At 43.9% G+C, this 16,995-nt stretch overlaps 1 protein-coding gene across 2 annotated transcripts in view; it reads left to right on the forward strand.

Moving 5' to 3' along the window:
- The window catches only part of LOC124125241 (transmembrane protein 131-like), a 138,520-nt gene extending 124,562 nt beyond the window's left edge, over nt 1–13,958 (forward strand). For both annotated transcript variants that reach the window (XM_048381119.1, XM_048381121.1), the window contains 5 exons: nt 3,268–3,377; nt 3,668–3,778; nt 6,845–6,963; nt 7,304–7,462; nt 9,973–13,958. In XM_048381119.1, the coding sequence (XP_048237076.1) occupies nt 3,268–3,377; nt 3,668–3,778; nt 6,845–6,963; nt 7,304–7,462; nt 9,973–10,122 (649 nt within the window). In that variant the 3' untranslated portion in view covers nt 10,123–13,958. The remainder of the gene's footprint in view (nt 1–3,267; nt 3,378–3,667; nt 3,779–6,844; nt 6,964–7,303; nt 7,463–9,972) is intronic.
- Nucleotides 13,959–16,995: the final 3,037 nt, after the last annotated feature.

Consider the following 16,995-nt stretch of genomic DNA (forward strand, 5'->3'; position numbering starts at 1 on the left):
TGTAGATGTGTGATGTGTTATGGTAACTGATCCTCTCATGTAGATGTGTGCTGTGTTATGGAAACTGATCCTCTCATGTAGGTGTGCGATGTGTTATGGTAACTGATCCTCTCATGTAGATGTGTGATGTGTTATGGAAACTGATCCTCTCATGTAGATGTGTGATGTGTTATGGTAACTGATCCTCTCATGTAGATGTGTGATGTGTGGTGGTAACTGATCCTCTCATGTAGATGTGTGATGTGTTATGGAAACTGATCCTCTCATGTAGATGTGTGATGTGTGGTGGTAACTGATCCTCTCATGTAGATGTGTGATGTGTTATGGTAACTGATCCTCTCATGTAGATGTGTGATGTGTTATGGAAACTGATCCTCTCATGTAGGTGTGCGATGTGTTATGGTAACTGATCCTCTCATGTAGATGTGTGATGTGTTATGGTAACTGATCCTCTCATGTAGATGTGTGATGTGTTATGGAAACTGATCCTCTCCTCTAGATGTGTGATGTGTTATGGTAACTGATCCTCTCATGTAGATGTGTGATGTGTTATGGTAACTGATCCTCTCATGTAGGTGTGTGATGTGTTATGGTAACTGGTCCTCTCCTCTAGGTGTGTGATGTGTTATGGTAACTGATCCTCTCTTCTAGATGTGTGATGTGTGGTGGTAACTGATCCTCTCATGTAGATGTGTGATGTGTTATGGTAACTGATCCTCTCCTCTGTGTGTGTGATGTGTGGTGGTAACTGATCCTCTCCTCTAGGTGTGTGATGTGTTATGGAAACTGATCCTCTCCTCTAGATGTGGGATGTGTTATGGTAACTGATCCTCTCATGTAGATGTGTGATGTGTTATGGAAACTGATCCTCTCCTCTAGATGTGGGATGTGTTATGGTAACTGATCCTCTCATGTAGATGTGTGATGTGTTATGGTAACTGATCCTCTCCTCTATGTGTGTGATGTGTGGTGGTAACTGATCCTCTCCTCTAGATGTGTGATGTGTTATGGTAACTGATCCTCTCATGTAGGTGTGTGATGTGTTATGGAAACTGATCCTCTCCTCTAGGTGTGTGATGTGTTATGGTAACTGATCCTCTCATGTAGATGTGTGATGTGTTATGGTAACTGATCCTCTCATGTAGATGTGTGATGTGTGGTGGTAACTGATCCTCTCATGTAGATGTGGGATGTGTTATGGTAACTGATCCTCTCCTCTATGTGTGTGATGTGTGGTGGTAACTGATCCTCTCCTCTAGATGTGTGATGTGTTATGGAAACTGATCCTCTCCTCTATGTGTGTGATGTGTTATGGTAACTGATCCTCTCATGTAGGTATGTGATGTGTGATGGTAACTGATCCTCTCATGTAGGTGTGTGATGTGTTATGGTAACTGATCCTCTCTTCTAGATGTGCGATGTGTTATGGTAACTGATCCTCTCCACTATGTGTGTGATGTGTTATGGTAACTGATCTTCTCATGTAGGTTTGCGATGTGTTATGGTAACTGATCCTCTCATGTAGATGTGCGATGTGTTATGGTAACTGATCCTCTCATGTAGATGTGTGATGTGTTATGGTAACTGATCCTCTCCTCTGTGTGTGTGATGTGTGGTGGTAACTGATCCTCTCCTCTAGGTGTGTGATGTGTTATGGAAACTGATCCTCTCCTCTAGATGTGGGATGTGTTATGGTAACTGATCCTCTCATGTAGATGTGTGATGTGTTATGGAAACTGATCCTCTCCTCTAGATGTGGGATGTGTTATGGTAACTGATCCTCTCATGTAGATGTGTGATGTGTTATGGTAACTGATCCTCTCCTCTATGTGTGTGATGTGTGGTGGTAACTGATCCTCTCCTCTAGGTGTGTGATGTGTTATGGAAACTGATCCTCTCCTCTAGATGTGTGATGTGTGGTGGTAACTGATCCTCTCATGTAGATGTGTGATGTGTTATGGTAACTGATCCTCTCCTGTAGATGTGTGATGTGTTATGGTAACTGATCCTCTCCTCTATGTGTGTGATGTGTGGTGGTAACTGATCCTCTCCTCTATGTGTGTGATGTGTTATGGTAACTGATCCTCTCATGTAGATGTGGGATGTGTTATGGTAACTGATCCTCTCATGTAGATGTGGGATGTGTTATGGTAACTGATCCTCTCCTCTATGTGTGTGATGTGTGGTGGTAACTGATCCTCTCCTCTATGTGTGTGATGTGTTATGGTAACTGATCCTCTCATGTAGGTGTGTGATGTGTTATGGTAACTGATCCTCTCCTCTATGTGTGTGATGTGTTATGGTAACTGATCCTCTCATGTAGGTGTGTGATGTGTTATGGTAACTGATCCTCTCCTCTATGTGTGTGATGTGTTATGGTAACTGATCCTCTCATGTAGGTGTGTGATGTGTTATGGTAACTGATCCTCTCCTCTATGTGTGTGATGTGTTATGGTAACTGATCCTCTCATGTAGATGTGTGATGTGTTATGGTAACTGATCCTCTCCTCTATGTGTGTGATGTGTTATGGTAACTGATCCTCTCCTCTATGTGTGTGATGTGTTATGGTAACTGATCCTCTCCTCTAGGTGTGTGATGTGTGGTGGTAACTGATCCTCTCATGTAGGTGTGTGATGTGTTATGGAAACTGATCCTCTCCTCTATGTGTGTGATGTGTTATGGTAACTGATCCTCTCATGTAGGTGTGTGATGTGTGGTGGTAACTGGTCCTCTCATGTAGGTGTGTGATGTGTTATGGTAACTGATCCTCTCATGTAGATGTGGGATGTGTTATGGAAACTGATCCTCTCATGTAGGTGTGTGATGTGTTATGGAAACTGATCCTCTCTTCTATGTGTGTGATGTGTTATGGTAACTGATCATCTCCTCTAGGTGTGTGATGTGTTATGGTAACTGGTCCTCTCCTCTAGATGTGTGATGTGTGGTGGTAACTGATCCTCTCCTCTAGGTGTGTGATGTGTTATGGTAACTGATCCTCTCCTCTAGATGTGTGATGTGTGGTGGAAACTGATCCTCTCATGTAGATGTGTGATGTGTGGTGGTAACTGATCCTCTCATGTAGGTGTGTGATGTGTTATGGTAACTGATCCTCTCATGTAGATGTGGGATGTGTTATGGTAACTGATCCTCTCATGTAGGTGTGTGATGTGTTATGGTAACTGATCCTCTCCCCTTGATGTGTGATGTTAACTGGTCCTCTCCTCTAGATGTATGATGTGTTGTCATGTCGTCCCCTCGTGTTGCAGTGGCAGTTTTGGCCTGACCACCATTGAGGAGAACTCCTCAGCACCCTTCACATCCCAGTCGGCCAGCATCGACTCCTTTGGCCAGCAAGAGTACGGCTTCACAGGGAATGGTAAGACTTGAGGAAGACAATATGGGAGGCTGTGCTGTCATAGAATAACAACTGGACTGGACTTGTATCAGCTAAACTTGTACAACTAAAATATGGGTTGCCAGTCTCTTGCTTTTAAAAAGTGTCTAAGTAGCAGACTGCTGTGTTGTTAACAAGCCAGGACAGGGTATGTAGTACGTTGCCCTCACTAGGCCTTGATCTACTTGAGCAAAGTTAAACATAGTGTATGGGGTAAAGATGACATTTTTGTCACAAGGTTTGTTTGTGAGGTTTGTATTGTGTGGTTGCAGGCTACACAAACCCAATGGAGCAGATTCCCAAGCAGCCATCCATGATGCAACAGCTGATGGCAGAACGTCGCCGCCGATACAGAGAACATCAGCTCAAGATGCTCAACAAGGGTAAGTCTCTGACTGCTTGGCCAAGTTGTTGGATTTGCGTTACCTCCCTCAGCCGTGCAGGTAGCCACTGGTTGTCTTAGCTGTGCAAGGAGCCACTGGTTGTCTTAGCCATGCAGGTAGCCACTGGTTGTCTTAGCCGTGCAAGGAGCCACTGGTTGTCTCAGCCGTGCAGGGAGCCACTGGTTGTCTCAGCCGTGCAGGATGCCTCTGGTTGTCTTAGCCGTGCAGGAAGCCAATGGGTATCTTAGCCATGCAGGTAGCCACTGGTTGTCTTGGCCGTGCAGGGAGCCACTGGTTGTCTTAGCCGTGCAGGTAGCCACTGGTTGTCTTAACCGTGCAGGGAGCCACTGGTTGTCTTAGCCGTGCAGGTAGTCACTGGTTGTCTTAGCCGTGCAGGGAGCCACTGGTTGTCTTAACCGTGCAGGGAGCCACTGGTTGTCTTAACCGTGCAGGTAGTCACTGGTTGTCTTAGCCGTGCAGGGAGCCACTGGTTGTCTTAGCCATGCAGGTAGCTACTGGTTGTCTTAGCCGTGCAGGTAGTCACTGGTTGTCTTAGCCGTGCAAGGAGCCACTGGTTGTCTTAGCCATGCAGGTAGCCACTGGTTGTCTTAGCCATGCAGGTAGCCACTGGTTGTCTTAACCGTGCAGGGAGCCACTGGTTGTCTTAGCCGTGCAGGGAGCCACTGGTTGTCTTAGCCGTGCAAGGAGCCACTGGTTGTCTTAGCCATGCAGGTAGTCACTGGTTGTCTTAGCCGTGCAGGTAGCCACTGGTTGTCTTAGCCATGCAGGTAGCCACTGGTTGTCTTAGCCATGCAGGTAGCCACTGGTTGTCTCAGCTGTGCAGGTAGCCACTGGTTGTCTTAGCCGTGCAGGTAGCCACTGGTTGTCTTAGCCGTGCAGGTAGCCACTGGTTGTCTTAGCCGTGCAAGGAGCCACTGGTTGTCTTAGCCATGCAGGTAGCCACTGGTTGTCTTAGCCATGCAGTTAGCCACTGGTTGTCTTAGCCGTGCAGGGAGCCACTGGTTGTCTTAGCCGTGCAGGGAGCCACTGGTTGTCTTAGCCGTGCAGGTAGCCACTGGTTGTCTTAGCCGTGCAGGGAGCCACTGGTTGTCTTAGCCGTGCAGGGAGCCACTGGTTGTCTTAGCCGTGCAAGGAGCCACTGGTTGTCTTAGCCGTGCAAGGAGCCACTGGTTGTCTTAGCCGTGCAGGGAGCCACTGGTTGTCTTAGCCATGCAGGTAGTCACTGGTTCTCTTAGCGGTGCAAGGAGCCACTGGTTGTCTTAGCCATGCAGGTAGTCACTGGTTGTCTTAGCCGTGCAAGGAGCCACTGGTTGTCTTAGCCGTGCAGGTAGCCACTGGTTGTCTTAGCCATGCAGGTAGCCACTGGTTGTCTTAGCCGTGCAGGGAGCCACTGGTTGTCTTAGCCATGCAGGTAGCCACTGGTTGTCTTAGCCGTGCAGGTAGCCACTGGTTGTCTTAGCCGTGCAGGGAGCCACTGGTTGTCTTAGCCGTGCAGGTAGCCACTGGTTGTCTTAGCCGTGCAGGGAGCCACTGGTTGTCTTAGCCATGCAGGTAGTCACTGGTTGTCTTAGCCGTGCAGGGAGCCACTGGTTGTCTTAGCCGTGCAAGGAGCCACTGGTTGTCTTAGCCGTGCAGGGAGCCACTGGTTGTCTTAGCCATGCAGGGAGCCACTGGTTGTCTTAGCCGTGCAAGGAGCCACTGGTTGTCTTAGCCGTGCAGGTAGCCACTGGTTGTCTTAGCCGTGCAAGGAGCCACTGGTTGTCTTAGCCGTGCAGGGAGCCACTGGTTGTCTTAACCGTGCAGGGAGCCACTGGTTGTCTTAGCCATGCAGGTAGTCACTGGTTGTCTTAGCCGTGCAGGTAGCCACTGGTTGTCTTAGCCGTGCAGGGAGCCACTGGTTGTCTTAGCCGTGCAGGTAGTCACTGGTTGTCTTAGCCATGCAGGTAGCCACTGGTTGTCTTAGCCGTGCAGGGAGCCTCTGGTTGTCTTAACCGTGCAGGGAGCCTCTTTTTGCCTTAGCCGTGCAGGGAGCCTCTGGTTGTCTTAACCTTGCAGGGAGCCTCTGGTTGTCTTAACCGTGCAGGGAGCCTCTTTTTGCCTTAGCCGTGCAGGGAGCCTCTGGTTGTCTTAACCTTGCAGGGAGCCTATATTTATCTTAGCCGTGCAGGGAGCCACTGGTTGTCTTAGCCGGCAGGGAGCCACTGGTTGTCTTAACCGTGCAGGGAGCCACTGGTTGTCTTAACCGTGCAGGGAGCCACTGGTTGTCTTTACCGTGCAGGGAGCCACTGGTTGTCTTAACCGTGCAGGGAGCCACTGGTTGTCTTAACCGTGCAGGGAGCCACTGGTTGTCTTAACCGTGCAGGGAGCCACTGGTTGTCTTAGCCGGCAGGGAGCCACTGGTTGTGGGTTTGAATTTCAGATTTTCCGCAATTCGCTGCAATACCGTACCTTGGGTAGTCTCAAGTGTCGGCACCTGTCTCTGGTTTCACTCAAGTGTCGGCACCTGTCTCTGGTTTCACTCAAGTGTTGGCACCTGTCTCTGGTTTCACTCAAGTGTCGGCACCTGTCTCTGGTTTCACTCAAGTCTAGCACCTGTCTCTGGTTTCACTCAAGTCTAGCACCTGTCTCTGGTTTCACTCAAGTGTCGGCACCTGTCTCTGGTTTCACTCAAGTCTAGCACCTGTCTCTGGTTTCACTCAAGTCTAGCACCTGTCTCTGGTTTCACTCAAGTCTAGCACCTGTCTCTGGTTTCACTCAAGTGTCGGCACCTGTCTCTGGTTTCACTCAAGTCTAGCAAGCGTTTTTGCTCCCAACATTAGTCTGACAATATTTGATATAACCATGATAAGTAACACACTGTTCAAAGCAGTTTCAGTGCAGCCACTCACCTGTGTCACCATGTTTGAGAACTGTTTATTAAGCCTTAACTGCATCTGTGACACCTATTTGCATTCTGTCTATCACATGTTGAGCCTGTGTTGAGAAACAGTGTGGTTACAGCAACCAATGGAGAAACACTCATGTCCATCTTACTGTGTAATGTAGGTGAAGACTGGCCTGGCTTTGATGTTCCTCCTGTCAGGAGTGACAGCTTGTGGGACTCCGAGTACAACCCACTGGAGAACGCCTGGTCCGTGGCCACAGACTCTCCTCCCAGTGCCAATGTAAGTACTAGAACACCCCCTCCCAGTGACAACGTAAGTACTAGAACATCCCCTCCCAGTGACAACGTAAGTACTAGAACATCCCCTCCCAGTGACAATGTAAGAACTAGAGCACCCCCTCCCAGGTCGATTGGTAGTTACTCGATATTTCAATAACAACAATCTGTGAAATATTATACCCTTTTCAAACAGGCAAAAAGCAGTTTTCTAGCATTTCCGACAGTTTTTTAGAACACCTCCATCCCAGTGCCAATGTAAGTACTAGAACACCCCCTCAATATGGCCACAACAACAGATTAGTGGGTGTACTGTGTTACAATCATCCCTCCTGCTGTTTCAGGCCGGTGGTTTCTGGAATGCGCTGACCAGTTCGGCCACCAGCGGCTGGAACAACCTGACCTCCATCTGGTCCAACAATCCCAGCACATCCTCCTCGTCTGCCATGGAGAACGAGGTGGTGTACCCAGAGCCGACATACTCAGGAAACTCCAGCCCACAGGTAAGACTAGTCTGTCAGCCTGGACCACACCCTCTTCAGCCAGCAGGACCCCTGGTGTTAGGATAGATCCTCAGCACTATGTAGCTTGTCGTAAGAGACAACTAAAATGCATAGGGTTGTCAGGCTCCATGATTGCATGTCATCATGACCCAACAACACGTGATGTTACTCATGATATCAACCAATGCTGGTCTCCCCGTGGGATTCCAGGTTAGAATAGTTCTCCAGCAACCAATGCTGTATGGTCCAGATGCAATTATATATAGGTCACTGTCATATAGCTGGAATTTTGCTGAGTGTTAGGCGACACTTTTTTTACGGATTTTTTACTTGGTTTACGGATTTCAAACTCATTTCAAAAGTGAGGAAGGCCAATTTAAAAAAAAAAAAAAGCCTCTCACATTTTTTTTTACCTAAATTTTGTCCTAAAAAGTTAGGTAGGTATGAAAAAAAATATCCTGGCGTAATAAAAGTAAAATACCTCAATTTTTCAAGATCCTTTTATTTGGCACTCAGCTTGTGCAAGGATGGCAACATAACAATATTCATGGAAATGCATGAAAGACGCTGCTATTTTGGCAGCAAATGCATGGGCAACGTTGAACTCTTTCAACACCAGCCAACCAGAAGATTACTGCTGTGACACCAAGTTCCCAGAGACTGTTGTGTGATAGATGAAACCAACATTTATCAAGGAATTATCTTCTGAAATTAACATCTTTACTACTACATGTTTGGCCATACACTATTTGAAAGGTCTAATTAATCCTATTGTTTATAAATATGAAAGTTATGTGTATTACATTATTTAAATAATTCATGAACAACTATATAAAGTTTGTTTTAAATAAAAAATAATGTAAGCTAAAATATTCATATCATCCAAATTTAGCGCAAATTTAACGATTTTTTCGGCAAATTTAAGAAGTCATAAAATCCACTTACCTATTTCTTTTATTATTTTCATTTGTTTACGTTGTTGGAACATTATTTTAAAAAGAATTTCAAATAATATCTGTCATCACCCATTTCCCGATGATAGTGGCTGTCCGCTCACTAACATGAGGAAACACCTCCGTTTTCAAAGCTTCGTATGAATAACACATACGTCCTGCCATGTCAGTATACATTAAAAAAAACTTATATTGTTTCGCTGACAAAATCTGCTACAAGGTTCGTGATTGGTCAAATTTAAGCATGTGACCTAAGGCAGCCAATCAAATTACAGCAACGGTAATTTTCAGACTTTGGCGAAAGGTTTGGGTTAAATCATGTTTTCTGAACGTTTTAGCATGAAATCGCGATCTATATTAAAAATATGGAACTTTAAGGATGCATAGAGCTAGGTTACGAGCTGTGACAAAGATTTCTTATGCATATATTTTGGCATTAAGACATCGTGTCCGAGCCAAGATGTCATTTGACTTACGATATGCGATCACACGAAAAGTTGGAAATAATAAATAAGATGTCAGTTTGGCAACTTTATAGATATATTTTTGATGATTTTATTATTTTGTAAATAAAGACGTTTCAGAACGTGAAACGTCTTTATTTTGCTGTTTGACATGTTCGATGAGGACCCGTTGTCTAAGTGTGTCCGAGAATTATATTTTCAATAACATTGCGGGAAATAGTGTCAAGATATGAAGTGAATATATTTTTAATCTATTGATAAAAAAATGATAAAATCAAATGGAATACGTATTTCAGACATGGTGAAATGTGATAGATTTAATAAATGAATGATATGACAAGTAGGTTAATATAATTATAAACTATTTTGACATGGCTTGGACGGTCTACCGTGCGGTGTGACTTGTGGTTTTGAACGGCCAACAGTGTTGAAATAGTTAAACTGGTCACCACTGCGCTTTGCGTTGACAAGCTTTGATGGTATTAGAGAAGGATCCCAGCAATAAATATCAGAGTGGCTTCCCTTTGCTTTACGCTCGACGAGGAAAATAAATCTTTTTTTGTTTGAACTTTTTGTCGAAAAGATCGGCGGTAATTAAAAAAAGGGTAATTTTCATTTTTTTTTTTTTTTAACATTTGGACTTTGAAAGAGCGGCGCATCCGTAAACCAAGAAATTAAAAAAGTGTCGCCTTATGATCAAACAATTGTCAATGATTGCCAATACTATGTGTTTGAAAATAATATAACCACTTCAGTTTAATATGAACAGGGGGCGGTCGGGTAGCATAGTGGTTAAAGCGTTCGCTCGTCACGCCGAAGACCCGGGTTCGATTCCCGACATGGGTACAATGTGTGAAGCCCATTTCTGGTGTCCCCCGCCGTGATATTGCTGGAATATTGCTAAAACCGGCGTAAAATCATACTCACTCACTAATATGAACAGCTCAGATGAGTTTGTTCTCCATTACTGATTTTATCTGAATCTTTTCAAATTCCACATGCTGACTTGAAATGTCTTAAATACTGTATGCAGACTTGATTACTCAATTAATGGAGCACTTACACATATGAACTGATGCACCTTATTGTTCAGATCTCCAACGCTGGAACGTTCAGTCCGTTCAGCCCGACTGTTGACATGGCCATCTGGAGCCCCAAGGCCACCACAGCCAACACAGCCGGCACAGGTTGGGGCCAGTTCCTCCCCCCAGAGGGAGACAACCCTAAGAACACTGACAACTAAACTGTAACACAACTTAGAGTGACCTCCCTTTATAGCATTCCCAGCAGCTCCTCGGAGTGTTACACTGCTCTGTTTGCTCTCTGTACCATTGCTGCCAACACTTACTTAGCCCAGTGTAGATCTCACCCAATAAGTTTATTTCAACATTTATGGTAGTAAGTTAGGAGAGATAAAATCTAATGTGTAGATCTGTTGCCACATTACATATGTTCTATAACTTTGTCTAGGCTTAATTGATGGAACCAGACAAATATACCTTGACCATTATCAAATTATAAGTGATTTCAAACTTGTGACATTAGCTAAATCTCACTGGTGGAAAACTAGACAAAATTTCAGTTCTTTGGAATACTTTACAGTATAGTTTAATTTGAGCCATGGAGCAAACATTTCCTTTATCACTCTGGCGGCAGCAGTGATACGGAGCAGTGCATCACCAAGAGTAAGCTACCTTTGTCTTCAGAACTAGACTTGAACTCCCCCACCAAGTGTTTGCTGTTTGTTGGTTTGTTTTGTTGCCCTCTTATCATGTGTATTATCCTACCACCTAAATACAGATATTGTAACATGTGGTGTAGTGTATGATATACCTCCTTTAAAACCCACCTAGAATTTCATTGGAACTACTCGAATGATTAGCAATCGTTCAGTGTTAAGGACTCAGTAGTTTTCTTTATGTGTGCTACTTGTATCTAGGTTATTGCATAGTTATCTCATGTCCACACAAGGAAATGTGAACTGTAGCTCGCTGATGTTGAGTGAAGAGACATGTCTCTAGCTGTAGTGAAATGTGGACTGTGTAGGTGGCTTTGGCTTTAAGTGAATAGATGTGTATCTATCAGTAGCAAGTGTCATAACTGTAGCTCCCTCATCGTCTTGTCAGAGTCAGAATGTCTCCAGATACTGCTTGTTCAACTATACTAGTGCTGTTTGTATATATGTTTAATTTTCAAGGGAGGTCACTCTATGTTAGCATCTGTGAAGGATTGTTCACAGGAGGAGTGGTCATGATAATCAAGTATATCTAAGGTGTTCCTCGGGTTATGGATTTGAGAAACATAGTTATTTTTTTATTATACTGCTCAAACATTTGACCGACCTTTCACTGATGCAGTCCTGATGAATTCCAGTTGTTGTGTACACAGGTGGATCAGCAGTCATCGCTGTCTTGTGGTGCAGTCTGGTTTGAAAGCAGTCCAAAAGTTTGATGTCAGTTAATTTGAAATTGAAGAGATGCATGCACTCATGCACACACACCTCCGTGAATATGTTGATGTGCTCAAAGTAAATATCAGAGAGAAAAAACACCCAAATCCTAGTGTCTGGGTCTCTGGAAGCACGGCACAACGTGGCATAACGCTATTCACTGACAGAGGGAGAATAGGACAAATAGAGCTGTTATAAGTATTGACTTGGTCTTTGAGAGCCCTGCAAGGTTGATTTGTTGTGAATGGAAATATATCTTTCTCCCCCACTCACCCCTCCAGTGCGAGCACGCACGCATGCACCCTGAGGAATTAAGGTTGAAATCTGATGTCATACTTTTGAACTGCTTTCCAGAATGATTGGTGTGGAATGGCTCAACATACTGCTACTGTGTTACAATTATGTAATGATTTATCATGTGTGATGTTTTAGAAGGTTATCAGTGCCTGAGAGACACACTGTAACGGGTGGCCTTGATCAGAATACACACACACATGCACAACATTGAAATCCTTATGTGTTTTACAGAATAATAAGAAATAATTTGTTGGTGATCATGCCCTATGTGAGTGTGATGTGTCAACCTGATTTCAGAGAAGGATCATTGTGATGAAACTGATCCAGGCTACCCAATGTGAAATATATGTGTGACATGTATGAAACTCCAGCTGGAGTTGCAATCTGTATATCCAGTCAGGCTCTCAACTGTGGCCCTGGATCTTGACACCCAACTATGAAGGCAAGTCATGCGATTTGTAGCGACGCTCACCATCACTGGGACTATCACCTGATACAGGAGTTGCCTCCCCTGGTTATCCCCATCTTGTTTGGGTTGATGACGGAGCCTCCTTGACCTTGACATTCACCCCCCACACCAGACAGGCAGGTTATGTGAAGAGCAGTCTGTTCTGTGTCGTAACTGTCAGTCACACAAACTACACGATTATACAATTCCAGGAAGTTCTTGAATTTGTATGTTCTTATGCACTGGATGCTACACAGTTACTCCTGTCTACCTGGTGAGGAGGAGGAGACAAGACTTGAACTATTGACATGCGTGTGTGGGATCAGAGCTCCACTTCTGAACAGTTGAGGCAGCAACAGAAGTCACACCCTTTATTGCAGCTTCTCCAAGTCTCTTGCAAAGACATTTTTCTGTAATTTCATCAACTCTGTTACAACACAAGAATGTACAATGACCTGTATTCATAGGCTTGAATGGAGCTCTTTAGAAGTAGGAATGCAGCTGTCTTTACAAGAGTACAACTCTCTCACTGGAAGTGTGTCACTTCCATCAGCAGACAGTGTGAGCTCTGACCCATACACGTCCCTACAGAGACCGATGCTTGTTGTATGTACATTGTAGCCTCTCTGATACTCAAGTTACCCTGTTAAACCAGCAGGGTATGTCCTCAGTCCATGGGTGTGTTGTAATACCAGGACAGATGATATGTCCTACTTCTTTAACAGTATGTGAACTGTTCTTAGAGTTGGACACAACTGATAAGTTTTAATATGATGCTATTTTACTGACACTGATGAATACTTTGTTATTGACTAGAGAACTAGATTGTAATGCCTGGTGTGGCATTGAGTAACATATCAGTACCCAGCTCGGGTCACGTAGTTGGCTTCATTTTGTGATTGAGTATAGCTATAGAACGTGCTCTCCTCAAATAAGCTTTGTATAGTCTCCCACTTGCTTTCATTGGTCAGTTATTTAAGAAAAACTTTCTTTTTAAGCCATTTAAAAAACATTTAGTTACATTTCAGTCAAAAAGGAAAAATATTTATTTCCATTTTTGTGTGTGATCAGCACAGTGTGTGTTATACTGTGTTTAGGCAAAATTAAGAAGTACAACTTGACATAAATTTTCTTTACAACTAATTACAGACAAGTTCAGGCTTCAAGTGACATGATTGGTCGGTCTGGTTACCGGGAACATATATATTTTATTGTTTGGCCTCAGCACCTCTCCTGTTGGTGTTGTAGTTGGTGTTGTTAGCACAAGTTTGCAGGCAGATGGCCGCCGGATGGACGGACGGACGGACGGACAGACACTCAACAGTCCACAGCACAGTGCTTGTAGTGGAGGAGGAAGCTTTAGATTGGAATATTTTCCTAAGTAATTGTTGCGTTTTTACCTTTTTTTAATATTGTTAAGATGCTTTTTTGTGAATCATTATAAATGTTTGTGTCTGTGATAATTTAAGTATCAGAGAGGTTAGGCTGATTTGTAAGTCTCCCAGAGTTGGTCACCTGATTGTGTGAACATCAGCTCTACTGTATCGAGGCAGTGGTCTGCTGGCCTCGGAGCTGATCACCTGATTGTGTGAACATCAGCTCTACTGTATCGAGGCAGTGGTCTGCTGGCCTTTACCTGGAATGGTCCTATATGTTACTTTTACATTTTCAAGGCTTAGATGTGAAGAAAACATTAGCCACAGGTTTCCCTGGCCGTGCCCACTCTCCGTGGTCAGACTGACCCGGGGAGAGGTCAGGGGGACCGTCTGTTTGTCTTTATCACTGGTCTGTGGTAAGAAAGAAGTGCTCTAACAAGAAACTTCTGCTGCGGATCGTGTGTCCGTTTTACTTTAAAAAATAATAAAATAATTTCGTTTTTATTGCATTTTGTCTTCTTTGTTTTGTGTAAAGGACTTGTAACTCAAGAAGGATACTGTTTTGAACTAAATCTTCTGTGAACAGGGTAAAGAAAAAGACAATTTGAGTGTTTTCCCATTTTTGTTTTGACTGGTATGAGAGGTAGTGATTTGTGATGTCATCTTACAAAAAACAGGTTGAATTTCTAAAGAATGTGATGCATCGATAGATTAATAGATTTGTTTCTGATACTTTACCTTAAGTGTAAATTGAGTGAAGGCAACCCCGTAAATCAAAACATAACTCCCTGGAAACAAGTTACAACTTTTAAGGTATCACTATTTACTATTTTAACATCTTTTCCCAGCAATTGCGGTTTAAGGTCACTTTTATATATGAACATATATTTCTGATTACCCCGTAACTAAGTTGTTTTAACACAAGTCTATTCTAAATTCCCTCGTTGGACGAAACATTAGCACAAGATGCCCCTGATGATTATACCACACAACTTACTCACAACCAGTCGAATCACACTTACGTTCAGCCTGAACTTAATCAATATTTTCATGTTTATTTCAAAATTGGTTTGGGTGCGTTTTGGCACACTGTTTAACTGCTGCATTTGCTCAAACAACACCTGGTATCATGATAGTCATTCATAAACACATGCTCATGATATAGTCGGAATCTTACTATCATGTCTTAGGAATATGGAAAGGGTTTGTCGCTTTTTTTAGTTTTAGGCCATTTGCTGCAGGTAATGTCATTCATTGGTTGATGACGTCAGTGAAGTGATGCCATTGTTCCTTAAGAAGTAGCGATGTTACGTGGCAGATTTATAAGATGTTCATTTCACTGACATCTAGGCGATCTGACAGCAGAGAAAAATATACTAGGCTTTCACACCGTCAAGTGTACCGCAAACATGTGCAAGGATTAGATACTGCACAGGTTGTCTATGCCGGTGGGTGTGTTTGTCATGAACTTCAAGCTACATCAGACAGGTAGCTGAAAACAATTAACAGCAGTATGGGGACACGATGAGAGCCACTCAGCCAAGTCCCAGAATCGGAGCACCTGAACCCAGTGTAGTTGACACTAAGTGATTCTCCTGAATTTTGTTATGAAAATGACAATCACCCTCCTTATCAAGCCACGACAAAACTGCACAGTTTTATTAAAAACTTTATTTGGCCGCAAAAAGTACATGTTATTTCAACAAAAGTTCCTGTGACATTGAATAAGATTTAATGCAATGTTATGTTTTTTACCAAATCTGAAACAATTTCGGTTTGCAACAGATAAAAGACTCCTGTAAGTATTCAAATGGTTTAATTTGCCATACTGACTTCAGAAAATGCGTGATTTCATAAAAAACATGAACATGCCAAAATATCAATTTACAAAACAATAGCGTGTGTGTCCACTTCTGGTTGCGATGCAAGCAACACATCTTCCGTCTCATGGAAGGGACCAGGCGTCCTGTGGGATATCTGTCCATATCTGCTGGAGCATATTTTGAAGTTCCTGGAGTGTCTGTGGAACACGTGGTTGACGTCGAAGGCGCCGATCCATCTCTTCCCACATGTGCTCGATTGGTGAGAGATCAGGGGAGCGAGCCGGCCAGGGGATGACATTCACGTTGTTTTGTTGAAGAGAATCCTGAACAAGTCCTGATATTTCCCTCTACCAAACGGGTCCTCTGTCTTGCTGTAATCCGACCCCATACCATAACGCTGCCGCCCCGGAACCGATCTTCTTCCATGACACAATGATTGACGTAACGTTCACCTCGACGTCGGTATACTCGAATCCGTCCATCGCTGTGGCTGAGGTGAAAACGAGACTCGTCAGTGAATAGAACTTGTCCCCGCTGCATAGCCGTCCAGCGTAGACGCTGTCTGCACCACTGTAGACGTGCGTGACGGTGGTTTCCTGTCAAAATGGGACGTCTGGCGGGTATTCTGGCGACAATACCTGCACATCTGAGGCGACGACGTACGGTTTATGAAGATATTCGTCGAAGGCCAGGGATGCTTCTTGCAGTCACTGTTGCTGGCTGGAATCGATTTCGTAGGTGTGTTGTTCGAATCCAATTGTCTTGTCGATTATTGGTTACGCGTGGCCTGCCACTTCGAGGATGGCCTCTGACTGAATTCGTCTGTTGCCAACGTTGTCATAAACACCAAATGGTGTTTCTGTGGACGTTAAATTGTCTTGCAACATCACGTTCCCACTCAAACTCTGAATCAGAACTCGCAGTTGAGTCACTGGCCCGGCTCCCTCAGCTGACTACCTTTGGATACGCCCCCCTCAGACACATCCCCCGTCTCACGGACTTGTAAACCGTCCATCTCCATAGAGCGTTGACCTTTCGAGACAAAGAGAATATAATTTATCTTCGACAAACTTCGGGAAGATTTTCGCATGTGAACCGTTTTCCCCTCACAATACACGTTGGGGCCGTGTCACAAGTTGGGATTATTAAATATTGCCAACCAAGTTTATGGTTAATTCACCTCAGTACGGTCTCTGATATTTTCAAAACAGAACGTCAGGGATTCAATTGGAATTATATACTCACACGCAAAAGAAACGCAAGTATACATGTTATTTATTTTCAACAGTAAAGACAAGAAATACTAATAGGGCAAGATTGACAAGATCCCACAAGTGTTCGATGGGGTTCAGATCAGGGCTGAGGGCTGGCCACAGTAGAACACGGATGATGTGTTGTTGCGGAAAGACCATGGTAGCTCTGGCAACATGGGGACGGGCGCTGTCCTGCTGGAAAAAGTGTTGATGATGTTCAAGAAATGGTGTCTATTTGTGAAACATACAGTGGGCAATGGAGGTTTACATTTTCTCCGTCAAAGCGCAAATTATTGACCTTTGGCCCATCAAGTGCCGCTAACATCATTATAACATTGTATACAGAAATCACTACTACAAGAGAAATTAAACATATTGGAATTTTACTTGACTCGGAATACAGCTCCTGGGAACGGACATTAGATGCCTGCTCAAAGATGAGGTCTACCACAATGGCGTTGTTAAGAACA

The sequence above is a fragment of the Haliotis rufescens genome, unplaced genomic scaffold (genome assembly GCF_023055435.1).
Source record: "Haliotis rufescens isolate VD_foot unplaced genomic scaffold, xgHalRufe1.0.p SCAF_35, whole genome shotgun sequence".
NCBI lineage: Eukaryota > Metazoa > Mollusca > Gastropoda > Lepetellida > Haliotidae > Haliotis > Haliotis rufescens.